Below are 14639 nucleotides of genomic sequence, written 5' to 3' on the forward strand. Positions count from 1 at the left end.
AAATGCTGAACAAGAGAAGTCATGACACACGAATACATATTGTATGATTCCATTTTTATAAAGTTCTAGAAAAGGGAAATTATGCTGAGAGAAATCAGAACAGTGGTTGCCTCTGGGGACAGGGAAGACTGACTGAAAAGGGACATGAGGGAACTTGCTGGGGTAATAGAAATCTTCTATATCTTGACTGGGATAAAGGTTACACAGGTGTATACATTTGGCAAAACTTAAGAGTGTACACTAAAAAATTCATGCATTTTAATTGTAAGTTATATTTCAATTTAAAAAGGAGTATGGAAAGAAGAATACATATATGAATACTCACAAAATTATGGAAAACAAGGTATAAACACTATCAAGATTCCTGATCCTCACCTCTGCGAAGAGTACATTGTAACTTGGGGGATCTAAAACTAACACTATATTGGGAAATGTTAGTAGGTATGTTAGTGGATATAATAAATAATTGAAAATAAAATGAACAATTTGTAATTGGATGAACTGGGCAAACACAGAATACTAGAGATGTCAGCCTTGCCTGATTCACTCCCATTTTGGAATTCACAATACAAACATTAAAGCTTCTGGAAAGTTTGGGAAATACTTATGTTCCATTAGTAAAAACAAGAAAATCAATTCTACTTTTTTGTTTCACTAAAAAGCAAGAACAAATCCGGTTCACAGTAGGTAAGCGTAGGTAAGTGGGCACCTAAATTAGGCAATAAACATACCAATTAAGACACTAGAGTATCAAGACAGATCAAGGTGTGAACCCTGAGTCCATTATTTCCTACTCAGAGTAATACATGTCAGATCACAGGCCTGGTATGGTGGCTCACGTCTGTAATCCCAGCACTTTGGGAGGCCGAGGCAGGCGGATCATGAGGTCAGGAGATCAAGACCATCCTGGCTAACATGGTGAAACCCCATCTCTAGTAAATATACAAAAATTAGCCGGGCGGGGTGGCGGGCGCCTGTAGTCCCAGCTACCCGGGAGGCTGAGGCAGGAGAATGGTGTAAACCCAGGAGGCGGAGCTTGCAGTGAGCCGAGATTGCGCCATTGCACTCCAGCCTGGGCGACAGAGCGAGACTCCATCTCAAAAAAAAACAAAACAAAACAAAAAAAAAACATGTCAGATCACAATAGCAGTGATCTTTGAAAATTCAGAGAAAACTGAAGAAAATCCTTAAAGGCTGGAGACATTAAAAAAGAAGAGGTGAATTTCTAGAACTACAAATTAAACAGCCTGATGTCACACCCTAGGATAATTCTACATCACGTTATCAGTATATCATCATAAGCACACAGAAAATAATGTGGGGATAACCAAGGGCACAGATGATTTTATTAACAAAAAACATTATTATAGTAATCTAAATTCTAAATTTTCAGTTATTAGAGGGAATGTGTAAGAAATGCTGCTGGTGTGTCTTGATTTTTTTTTAAAGCTAAGTAAACATTCCATGACATTAATTCAAATGAGATTATGAAATATGGGATAATGACTGAAGGTTAAACAACTGTACTCAGAGAGTATTTATTATTACCATGGGGTCAGTATAGAAGAGGCTCCACAGTACCAGTTTTCCCCTTTGGTTCTTTTTTTTTTTTTTTAAGCAATTCTTACCACTGATTTGAAGGAAAGCACAGGAAAAACAAGGGCTTAACATATTTGCAAATAAACACAAAGCTTGGAGGGACCACACAATATCTCATGTGATAACAGAATTTAAACTCAGTTATCTTGATAGACCTAAAATGTAATTCCTTATCAGGTTAAAATACAAGTCGTATGCTCTCCAGTAGTGCAGTGTGGCTTTTTAACACACACACACACGCACACCAAAAACAAAAACAAACAAAAACCCAACTCCTAATACTCGGATATCCATTTATTGAGAAAAATATGCAGTACTTACACAGAGCTGAACTATATGCTACTCTTAAAGAATGACAGTCATAAATCATAGTAGTAGAGACAGATTGAGACAGCCAGCTAGTAGGAGGTGGTGTGGAAACTATGTCACTGAAGGAGAGTTGGAGAGTCTGGGATATTTAACCTGAAGCAGTCTTTCTTAACCTAGGTTCAGTGAGGTAATTAAGCACTAAGGTAGTACTGTATGTGCTAAGTTAAGTTCTCTCCTATGCATCTACCGCTGTGCTAGCTATTCTGTCCTTAGGAGAATTTAGAAAACAGTCACTCCAATCAGCTTGCACAGGATTTAGTTCTCCCATGGCATCTCAAAAATATAAACCAAAAGCCACCTACGGTGAAAAACCCATCTCTCTGTGGCCATAGCTATATTTTCTGTTAAATGTAATAAGTATAGCTACTTGTGCTCTCAGGACTTAACGAAAATAAGTAACGATGGTGTAAGTGATACTCTTGACACTATTGACTAGGTTTTCTAGCAGTTTTACTACTTAGGAGACCTTCTTTTCAAAAGAAAAATGATACTCAGTGTTTACAGAAGTTATATCTTTTTGGAATGGCCACATTTTATAGCTGTTTCTCATAATCCTGCAAAAGAGTATCAATACTACATAGCCTTGTAATTTTTAGTTATCTTTTTCTTTTTTAGATGGAGTTTCACTTTTGTCACCCAGGCTGGAGTGCAATGGCACAGATCTTGGCTCACTGTCAGGTCCACCTCCCAGGTTCAAGCAATCCTCCTCAGCCTCCAGAGTAGCTGGAACTACAGGCAAGCATCACCAAACCTGGCTAATTTTTTTTTTTTTTGTACTTTTCATAGAGATGGGGTTTCACCATGTTGGCCAGGCTGGTCTCAAACTCCTGATTTCAGGTGATCCGCCCACCTCAGCCTCCCAAACTGCTGGGATTCCAGGCGTGAGCCACCGCGCCTGGCCAATACCGTATTTTCTTTATCCAGTCATTGACTGATGCGTATTTGGGCTGGTTCCATATTTTTACAATTGCAAATTGTGCTGCTATAAACATGTGTGTACCAGTATCTTTTTCTCATAATGACCTCTTTTTCTCTGGATTGATACCTAAGTGGTGGGATTGCTACCTAAGTGGTGGGATTGCTGGATCAAATGGTAAATTTAGTTATTTAAGGAATTTCCACACTGTTTTCCATAGTGGTTGTACTAGTTTACATTCCCACTGACAGTGTAAAGTGTTCCCTTTTCACTGCATCCACACCAACATCTATTATTTTTTCATTTTTTTGACTATGGCCATTCTTGCAGGAGTAAGGTGGTATCACTTTGTGGTTTTGATTTACATTTCCCTGATAATTAGTGATGTTATTTTTCCATGTTTGTTGGCCCTCTGTACATCGTATTTTGACAACTGTCTATCATGTCCTTAGCCCACTTTTTGATGGGATTTTTTTTTCTTGCTGATTTGTTTGAGTTCCTTGTAGATTCTGGATATTACTCCTTGTTAGGTGTATAGACTGCAAAGATTTTCTCCTACTCTGTGAGTTGTTAATGCTGCTGATTGTTTTCTTTTGCTGTGCAGAAGCTTTTCAGTTTAATTAAGTCCCACCTATTTATCTTTGTTTTTGTTGCATTTGCTTTTGGATTCTTGGTCATGAAGTCTTTGCCTAAACCAATGTCTAGAAGGGTTTTTTCTGGTGTTATCTTCTAGAATCTCTATGGTTTCAGGTCTCAGATCTAAGTCCTTGATCTGCCTTGAGTTGATTTTTGTATAAGGTAAGAGATGACGATACAGTTTCATTCTTCTACATGTGGCTTGCCAATTATCCCAGCATCATTTGTTGAACAGCGTGTCCTTTCCCCACTGTTTTTGTTTGCTTTGTCAAAGATCAGTTGGCTGTAAGTATTTGGCCTTATTTCTGGGTTCTATTTCTGTTCCATTGCTCTACATGCCTATTTTTGTACGAGTACCACGCTGTTTTGGTGACTATGGCCTTATAGAATAGTTTGAAGTCAGGTAATGTGATGCCTCCAGATTTGGTCTTTTTGCTTAGTCTTGCTTTGGCTATGCAGGCTCCTGTTTGGTTCCATACGAATTTCAGGATTTTTTTTTTTCTAATTCTGTGAAGAATGATGGTGGTATTTTGATGAGAATTGCATTGAATTTGTAGATTGCTTTTGGCAATATGGTTATTTTGCACCATTGATTCTACCCATCCATGAGCATGGGATGTGTTTCTATTTGTGTTGTCCGACTTTTTTCAGCCCTGTTTTGTAGTTTTCCTTGTAGAGGTCCTTCACCTCCTTGGTTAGGTGTATTCTTAGCTATTTTACTGTTTCTGCAGCCATTGTGAAAGGGAATGAGTTCTTGATTTGATGTTCAACTTGGTCGCTGTTAGCGTATAGCAAAACTACTGATTTGTGTACATTAATTTTGTATCCTGAAACTTTGCTAAATTCATTTACCAGTTCTAGAGAATTTTGGAATGAGTCTTTAGGGTTTTCTAGGTATGCGATCATATCATCAGCAAACAGTGACAGTTTGACTTCCTCTTTACTGATCTGGATGCCCTTTATTTCTTTCTCTTGTCTGATGTCTCTGGCTAGGACTTCCAGTACTATTTTGAATAAAAGCGGTGAAAGTAGGCATGCCTGTCTTGTTCTAGTTCTCAGGGGGAATGCTTTCAACTTTTCCCCATTCAGTAAAATGTTGGATGCGGGTTTGTCATAGATAGCTTCTATTACCTTAAGATATGTCCCTTCTATGCTGATGTTGCTGAGAGTTTTAATCATAAAAGGATGCCGGATTTTGTTAAATGCTTTTACTGCATCTATTGAGGTGATAATGTGATATTTGTTTTTAATTCTGTTTATGTGGTGTATCACATTTACTGACTTAGGTATGTTAATAACACCATCCATGCACCCCTGGTATGAAACCCACCTCATCATGGTGGGTTATCTTTTTTTATATGCTGTTGGATTTGATTTGCTGGTATTTTGTTGAGGACTTATGCATCTATGCTCATCAGGGATATTGGTCTGTAGTTTTCTTTGTTACGTTCTTCCCTGGTTTTGGTATTAGGGTGACACTGGCTTCATAGAATGATTTAGGAAGGATTGCCTCTTTTGGAAAAGTATCAATAGGACTGGTACCAATTCTTCCTTGAATGTTTGATAGAATTCAGCTGTGAATCTATCCATTCCTGGACTTTTTATTTGTTGGCAATTTTTAAAATTATCATTTCAATCTTGCTGTTTGTTATTAGTCTGTTCAGAGATTCTATATCTTCCTAGTTTAATCTAGGAGGGTTGGATATTTCCAGGAGTTTATCCATCTTCTCTAGGTTTTCTAGTTTACGTGCATAAAGATGTTCATATTAGCCTTGGATAATCTTTTGTATTTCTCTAGTATCATTTGTAATATCTCCCATTTCATTTCTAATTGAGCTTATTTGGATCTTGTCTCTTCTCGGTTAATCTTGCTAATGGTCTATCAGTGTTATTTACCTTTTCAAAGAAGCAGCTTTTTGTTTCATTGATCTTTCCTTTTTTTTTTTTTTGGTTTCAATTTCATTTAGTTCTGCTCTGATCTTCATAATTTCTTTTCTTCTGCTGGGTTTGGGTTTGGATGGTTCTTGTTTCTCCAGTTCTGTGAGGTATGGCCTTAGATTGTCTATTTGTGCTCTTTCAGACTTTTTGATGTATGCATTTAATGCTATGAACTTTCCCCTTAGCACTACTTTTGCTGTATCCCAGAGGTTTTGATAGGTTGTGCCACTATTATCATTCAGTTCAAATAATTTTTCAGTTTCCATCTTGATTTCCTTGTTGACCCAACGATCACTCAGGAGCAGGTTATTTAATTTCCATATTTGCATGGTTTTGTGGCTTCCTTTTGGAGTTCATTTCCAATTTTATTCCACTGTGGTCTGAGAGAGTACTTGATATAATTTAGGTTTTCTTAAATTTACTGAAACTTGTTGTGTGGCCTATCATATGGTCTATCTTGGAGAACATTTCATGTGCTGATGAATAGAATGTATATTCTGCAGTTGTTTGGTAGACTGTTCTGTAAATATCTGTCAAGTCCATTTGTTGTAGGGTATAGTTTAGGTCCATTGTTTGTTGACTTTCTGTTTTGATGATCTGTCTAGTGCTGTCAATGGAGTATTAAAGTCCCCCACTATTATTGTGCTGCTATCTCATTTCTTAGGTCTAGTAGTCACTGTTTTATAAATTTGGGAGCTCCAGTGTTAGGAGCATACATATTTAGAATTGTGACATTTTCCTGTTGGACTAGTCCTTTTATCATTATATAATGTCCCTCTTTGTTTTTTTCCTAACTGCTGTTGCTTTAAGGTTTGTTTTGTCTGATATAAAAATAGTGATCCCTGCTCACATTTGGTGTCCTTTTGCATGGAATATCTTTTTCTACCCCTTTACTTAAGTTTCTGTGAGTCCTTACTGTTAGGTGAGTCTACTGAAGACAGCAGAAACTTGGTTGGTGAATTCTTACCCATTCTTCCATTCTGTATCCTTTAAGTAGAGCATTTAGGCCATTTATATTCAATGTTAGTATTGAGATGTGAGGTAGTATTCTATTCCTCATGCTATTTGTTGCCTGAATACCTTTTTTTAAAAATTGTATTATTGTTACACAGGTCTTGTAAGATTTATGGTTTAAAGAGGTTCTATTTTAGAGTATTTCAAGAATTTCTTTCAAGATTTAGAGCTCCTTTTAGCAGTTCTTGTAGTGCTGGCTTGGTAGTGGTGAATTCTCTCAGAATTTTTATGTCTGGAAAAGACTGTATACCCTCCTTCATTTATGAAGCTTAGTTTCACTGGATACAAAATTTTTGGCTAATAATTGTTTTGTTTAAGGAGGCTAAAAATAGAACCCCAATCCCTACTAGCTTTGTAGGGCTTCACTGAGAAATCTGCTGTTAATCTGATAGGTGTTCCTTTATAGGCTACCTGATGCTTTTGCCTCACAGCTCTGAAGATTCTTTCCTTCATCTTGACTTTAGATAACTTGACGACTATGTGCCTAGGTGATAATCTTTTTTGTGATGAATTTGCCAGGTGTTCTTTGAGCTTCTTGTATTTGGATGTCCAGATCTCTTGTAAGGCTGGGGAAGTTTTCCTCAATTATTCCCTCAAATATAGTTTCCCAACTTTTAGAGTTCTCTTCTTCCTCAGGAACACCAATTATTATCAGGTTTGGAAATTTAACACAGTCTCAAACTTCTTGGAGGCTTTGTTCATTCAAAAAAAATTTTTTCTTCTTTGTCTTTGATGGATTGGGTTAATTTAAAAGCCTTGTCTTCAAGCGCTAAAGTTCTTCTGTTTGTTCGATTCTATTGCTGAGACTTTGCAGTGCATTTTTCATTTCTCTAAGTGTGACCTTGATTTCTAGGATTGTTTTTACCTATTTCACTAAATAATTTTCCTTCATATTCTATATTATGTTTTTAATTTAAGTTGGACTTCACTTTTCTCTAGTGCCTCCTTAATTAGCTTAATAATCAATCTTCTGACTCTTTTTCTGGCAATTCACAGACTTCGTCTTGGTTTGCATCCATTGCTGGTGAGCTGGTATTTTGGGGGTGTTAAATAACCTTGTTTTGTCATATTACCAGAATTGTTTTTCTGGTTCTTTCTCACTTGGGTAGGCTATGTCACAGGGAAGATCTGGGATTCAAGGACTACCGTTTAAATTATTTTGTCCCACTGGGTGTTCCCTTGATGTGGTGTTCTCCCATTTCCCCTAGGAATGGGTATTCCTGAGAGCCAAACTGTAGTGATTGTTTTTGCTCTTCTGGGCCTAGTCACCCAGTGGAGCTACTAGGCTCCGGGCTGGTACTGAAGAATGTCTGTAAAGAGTCCTATGATGTGATCTGTCTTCAGGTCCTACAGCTGTGGATACTAGCACCTGCTCCAGTGGAGGTAGCAGGGTAGTGAAGTGGACTCTGAGGGTTCTTGGTTTTGTTTCTGTTTAGTGATCTGCCTTGTAATTTTTAGATTGAAGAGTAGAATTAAGAAACTTACTAGGATTATTTGCTTTCTAACCTACAACTTGCCCTTAAATTCAGGCTGAGCACATAGTTTTTAAAAATTAGGAATTAAGTCTCTGGCAGAATTTGCCATCTTCCTCTAATGTTAATTTTTCTTTAGTAATTTTTGGTCTGTTTTACAACTTCTGCCAATATATAAATTGTACCTTCTTATGATTTAATCTGGTAAAAATCCATTATTTTAATAGTCATAATCCCAAGAGTCTTAAAACAAAATGCGTAGGTATGGCTAACATGAGTATCTTCCAGTAACAGTAATGTTTATCTTAACTGCTTTTATTTAAAGAAAGATCTTTATGGAAGGCTAACCACAAAATTAATAACATTACAATGGAATTTCAGAATTCAAAGTATTTTGGATAGTATGTCTTAGTTTTTATAATTCCTAGACTTGTCCAACATTGCACAGCTGAAAAGTTGCATATAATAACTGAAGCCAGGGTCTCCAAACCTAAGTTCCATAAATTCATAAGCTATAGCACATCAAGGACCCAGTTCAGAGTTAGGTTGTGTGTTCAACTGCACCCACTGTCCTTATCCTTCTTCTCCTAACTAGGAGGCTACAGCTAATAGATTGCCTCTGTTAATTACAGGGTTTGTAATCCTTCCCAGTCACATTTCACCTTTATGACTCTTCACTTGCCCAGCTATTGCTCTGGGTTCAAGATATAGTTCATCTCATTCCTCAATGAGGAATACAAAGAAAGACAAAGAGACAGAAGCTCCGTAGTTTCTCATGAGGCACTAGTTAGAGTTCCCTTTCCTTCTCCCAAACTACACAGTCCCATGATGGACAAAAAAAGCAGTAGCTACACTTAGGAGTTCCTTTCTTAACCTCACAATTTGGATTACTAAAGAAATACTAGATGAATATAAACTTATACTATCACATACTTTTGTATTTTAAATTATTTTTTAAGCTTTGCAACAAGTTACAACTACTGTAAAGTAGGTAAAAGGGGTGCTTTGGACACAAAGCATTTTAGAAAAGCACCAAATACACATTATAAAGTAAAATAACAGGAAAAAAAAAAGAAGAAGATTCAGGTTTTTGTCTCATCTCTATCATTTAACAGCTGAGTAGTTTTTCATGAATCATTAACTATATAGTTTCCTCAAGATATCTATCCTACAAAGATGTCCTCAGGACTGAAAGATATGAAAAATATAAAAATACTTTGCAAATAATGAACATTATCTAAAAATGTCAGTTATCTCGACAAGCAAACAATATACAAGGCTGTAAACAAGAAGGAACTATTCTTCCTTGTAATCCCTCTCAAACATTTTAAAGTTGTATATTTATAACCAGTAAAATGTGCAGTCAAGTAATGGTTTTGAAGCTAATTTCAGTATTTAGCTAAGTAACATTTCAATTAATTATTATACATTGATGAGATTATTTCTTGATCACAATCAGTGAAACCTCTGTAAGAGACTATTGTAAACAGGTAGAGAAAAGCCCTGAGGAAGAATATGTAGGAGAGAAAAATGATTTCTCTTCTAGAAGGGACAGAGGTAGGGTTTTCTATTCTCTGCTACTTCAGACTGCAAGAGGCCTTATAAACAAAAGAAGAAATGAAACAATTAATTTGGTTTGTACAAATTCTAAAGTAAAATGACCAGTCGAGGTATCTCAGTAGCTTTTCCTTCTTTTGAAAACATTTGAATATGGATTCACGGGTACGCCTATTTAATGTTTTCACATACAATATATTTACTAAGAGAAATTTCATACCTCACTACAAGATGCAACTGCTCTGTGTAAAGGTGTCAACCATTTGCTGTCTTTGGCATTAACTCTAGCTCCTGCAACAAGAAGAAAAAAATAAATTGAAATATTGTACATAACATATTTTTAATAAATCTCCTGAAATAGTAGTTACATATAATCCAAATTGGATAAATGACAATTGAAAAAAAACTTATTTTTTACACTTTCTGCTGATAAAATTACCCTTAGAATATAAAACAAAATTAGCCTTTTAAATTGATATAATTGTCCAATAAAGTCTTAGCTTTTTTATTTAAAACAAAATAAACATCATTTTATATATAGGTGAGAAAAGCCACCTTTATACAGAGCATATCCAAGGTAAAAATCAGACCCCATTTTAGAATGTGTGTTAAAAAAAACAAATAAATGAATATAAGAATATACTTAGAGATAAAATGTAGACTATTTTAAAGTCTTCATTACATTTCTTTACTAATGAATATATCACGCCATAAGGTAACATGATAACATCAAAATAGTTCTCCAGCCATGATTAAAAACACATTAGTACTATAAAGTTATTGCATAAGATAGAAACAATGGTTATAGACTTAGAAAAATAATTGAGAAAGAAATGAACCAACTCATGTCTTTCTAGGTTATACCTAAAGCTTAAGAAAGAAATTCTTTTAAACAAATCGATTTTGTACAGTTGTTTAAAAATCATTGTCAATGGACAAAAATTAACCTTAATAGAATGCAAACACATTAAGACAAAAAAAATTTACATTACTTGAGGAGGGAATAATTTATCTTCCATATTAAATCCAAGTCAAATAAAAGCAGCAGATGCATAGTAGGATAATTCTATTAATATATCTAAGTAGAGAAGAAACAGCCCTGGTTCTTGGAAGTACAGAACTGGCTGATAGATCCTATCCTATAAGCAATCCTAGATTTATATCCCAAATCCTAAATCACTCATTTTCTAAATGATGAAATACAGGTATACAAAATAGCCTAACGTCAGGGTCAACTATAACAGAAACAAAGCTTCATACTTCCTAACGCTTACATTATTTCTAGGTTTTGAGTGTGAGGAGTCAGGGAATAATCAAGTGCAGTGACTTCAAGTAATGCCTTCAATTAGTAGCTCTGGGTCCCTAAGTAGTTGTGTGATCCCTCTGAACCCAAGTTTCTTCATCTATAAAACAGACTTAATAGTACTCTGTTACAAAGATTAACATATAATAAATGTGCCTAGTACATAATAGCAAATATGTTAGAGGTAGACTTTAAAGCCTTGAAAAATGAGAGAAAATAAAATGAAATGGAGGTGTAAGAAACATCCACAAATGTAGTAGTTGAGATGCTGAGAGTCGCTGAGTTCTCTGTGGGCAGTGACAGTGAGGACATAAAGAATCAATAGCTAATTACAGAGCTTTGAACAATGCTCAGAGTTAGGCTATGGAAGAAGGAAAGGAAGACAGCAAATAAAGAACCAGCCAGAGAGCATGACATACCCATGTAATAAACATTTGGGCAACTATCTGTCAGGCACTGTGGAACCCTAGATGGTTAAAACACAAACTGCCTAATCACAGTAATGCCAACGTTTGTTTTGGGTAGAAGACGGAATGTAGAAAGTACACATTTGAAATGTTTGCCAGCTGGAAGCTGGAACCCTAGAGATAGTGAAGGAGTGACACAGAAGCTAGCGTCTTTCGTTTTCCCACTTATCTGCTTAGGACTTCAACGGTTCTCTTTAAGCCCTGTGCCTCTTTCTACAGGTTTATATTTATGTGCACATGCATATCTATACACAGTAGAATGGAAAGCTCTGGCAGTAAGGCCCAAAGGGTATCAACACAGACACCTAGTACAGACAGTATCCTGAATCAACAAAGGCAAAGAAGAAATGAGATCTCATGAGGGATGCTGAGAAGTCTGATTCAAAGTATTAATTAGCAGGAGAATAGAAGGGCACGGGGGCTCATGACTGTATCCTCCTAGCACTTTTGGGAGGCTGAAGTGGGCAGATTGCTTGAAGACAGGAGTTCAAGACCAGCCTGGCCAACATGGTGAAACCCTGTCTCTATTAAAAATACAAAAATTAGCCAGACGTGGTGGCCCACGTGCACCTGTAAGCCTAATTACTTGGGAAGCTGAGGCAGGAATCGCTTGAACCCGGGAGGAAGAGGTTGCAGTGAGCCGAGATTGCACCACACACTCCAGCCTGGGCAAGATAGTGAGACTCCATCTCAAAAAACAGAAGGTGGCTGGCACAAAAAACTGAGGAGACTCTGTGCTAATAAAGATCTGAAAACAAAAAGTAAAAAAGCAGTAATTGTATGACTACTATGCTTTACTTTTATGTAGAAAAAGGAAGAGATAATTATTTTTATCTTATCACACAATGGTCCCCCCTTGTTTCACTTTTCACAGCTTGTTACCCAGTCAACCATGGTCTGAAAATATTAAACGGAAAATTCCAGAAATAAATAATTCATAAATTTTAAATTGCTCACTGTTCTGAGTAACATGATGAAATATGGCACCATCCTGCTCCATCCACCCAGGATGTGAATCATCCCTTTGTCCATCGTATCTTGCATATGCCATTCACCCTTTCCTTATGGGACCCTCTTGATGATCAGATTGACTATCATGGTATCACAATGCTTGTGTTCAAGTAACCCTTACATTACTTAATAATGGCCCCAAGGTGCAAGAGTAGTGATGCTGGAAATTTGAGTATGCCAAAACAAGCAGTAAAATGCTTCCTTTAAGTGAAAAGGTGTAAGTTCCCAATAAAAAAGAAATCATGCTGAGGTTGCTAAGATCTACAGTAAGAACAAATCTTCTACCTGAAATTCTGAAGAGGGAAAAAGAAACTTGTGCATAGTATACAGGGTTCAGTACTATCTGAGGTTTCAGGCATCTATGTGGGGGTCTTGGAACATACCTCTTCAAAAGGGGGAACTACTGTATTTGCTTAATATGCATAAAGAAACCCTAGAGGAATGCTAAGATATTAATAAGAGGGGGTGCTTATACGTTTGTGTTGGTGGTGGGAGGCACATTGAAAACTGGGCATATGGCAGGTACTAGGGTAGTAACGCAACTTTATATTGTACCTTTAAATATGTATATATTGGCCGGGTGTGGTGGCTCACGCCTGTAATCCCAGTACTTTGGGAGGCTGAGGCGGGCAAAACACCTGAGGTCAGGAGTTCAAGACCAGTCTGGCCAACATGGTGAAACCCCGTCTCTACTAAAATTACAAAAAAAAATTAGCTAGGCATGGTGGTGGGTGCCTGTAATCCAAGCTTCCAAGCTACTCGGGAGGCTGAGGCAGGAGAATCACTTGAACCTGGGAGGTGGAGGTTGCAGTGAGCCTAGACCGTGGCATTGCACTCCAGCCTGGGCAACAAGAGCGAAACTCCGTCTCAAAAAGAAAAAAAATAATAAAAAATTTAAAAAAAATCATGCATTTCTTCTAAGAGCCTAATCAAATGTTTTTAATTCCTTGGAAAATAAAGGTCAACTGTATGAGAAATCAGGGTTTATATCTGAGGGCACCAATGAAACAATAGTCCCCCACCCACATTAGTTAACTAACATGTGATTTACAATATAAACAGATAAATATGACACAGTAATGTACACTACAAGAGCAGCAGTTGGCTGTGTTCCTGTAAACTGAAAAATAGCGTAAAAGCAATAAACATAGCAGCACACTTCAGATGGTTCAGATTCCCAGAGCTCATGTCAGTGGGCTGTCTAAAGGTAAACAGAGTTCTGTTCTACACAGAACACTCCAAAGTTATCTATATATTCATATATACTTTAAATGACAAATTCATTCTAGAAATGGAAAAGACATTTCCAGAATATAGTTAACTAGTTCAATAGCTAGTTGGAGTATTAAACATCGGCCACAACAGCTAATAATGAGGATGGAGATGCAGGGGAGGCAGGGAGAAATCATACCCACTTAAAACAAAAAACAGTCTTTGTAGAGAGAAATAAAACCAAATGTCGTTAACTGCCTCTGGTGGCATAATCACATGCCCTCTACATGGTAGAAGATAGTATTTGTGGTTTATAAGGATGACCTTAAGTAACCAAGAGAAGATTAATTTCTTTACTATTTCCTACTCATTAAGACAGAAAAGAATATAAAATAGCAGTCCCATGTCATTTGTTGAAGTTAGGTTACTGGCATAGCCTGTGGTGTGAAAAAGCACTGCTAAGGAACAAAAGACAATATACATAGCAATTTAAGAAAGATACCATCAGTGAGTACTATAAACCAATATTTACAGAAAACTTACATGCCAGAAGCACCTCACTAAATTCAAAATGGTTATGTCCAACTGTATAATCAATATTTTCTTTAACAAGTCTTTCCTTGTCCCACACAAATCCACATATACCAACTGAACTTTCCCTTAAGATAAACGGCCAGAGCCTGTACTCACACATATATCTGAATTTAGATTCATCTTTCTAGAGTAGAGATGTGACTGAGTTTCCGATATTACATGCAATAAATAACACGACTAAAAATCAACTGCAGGATCACCTAAACAGGTTGTATCCATTTCATACCACAGTTATAGATTATATAGAAAAACCCAGCTAATCAGTTTCCTCTCACCCAATCTTTTCACGTAATATTTCGCCCATATAAAAGTGCACTCTGAAACAATAGTTTTGTAAAAGAAAAGGTTACCTGAATCTAGAATTAAATGTCTAGCTATTCGGAGATAAAACATAAATTCAAAAACAAAAACCTGATTTACTTACTTACATTAGTCTAGGGTTCTAGACAGCAATGCAGTTGAAGAGAGGTCTAACCTTGTGAAGACACAGTCATGGGTTAGTGGAAGGAACACTGGAGCAGGAGAGATACATGATCTCATAATGGCTGTAT

At 36.6% G+C, this 14639-nt stretch overlaps 1 protein-coding gene across 5 annotated transcripts in view; it reads right to left on the reverse strand.

Annotated features, from left to right (window-relative positions):
* Positions 1-14639, reverse strand: part of ANKRD28 (ankyrin repeat domain 28) — a 197664-nt gene that overhangs the window by 71790 nt on the left and 111235 nt on the right. For all 5 annotated transcript variants that reach the window (XM_032144284.2, XM_032144285.2, XM_032144282.2 and 2 more), the window contains one exon: positions 9722-9792. In XM_032144284.2, coding sequence (XP_032000175.1) covers positions 9722-9792 — 71 coding nt within the window. The remainder of the gene's footprint in view (positions 1-9721; positions 9793-14639) is intronic.

This window comes from Hylobates moloch, unplaced genomic scaffold, assembly GCF_009828535.3.
Source record: "Hylobates moloch isolate HMO894 unplaced genomic scaffold, HMol_V3 SCAFFOLD_22, whole genome shotgun sequence".
Lineage (NCBI taxonomy): Eukaryota > Metazoa > Chordata > Mammalia > Primates > Hylobatidae > Hylobates > Hylobates moloch.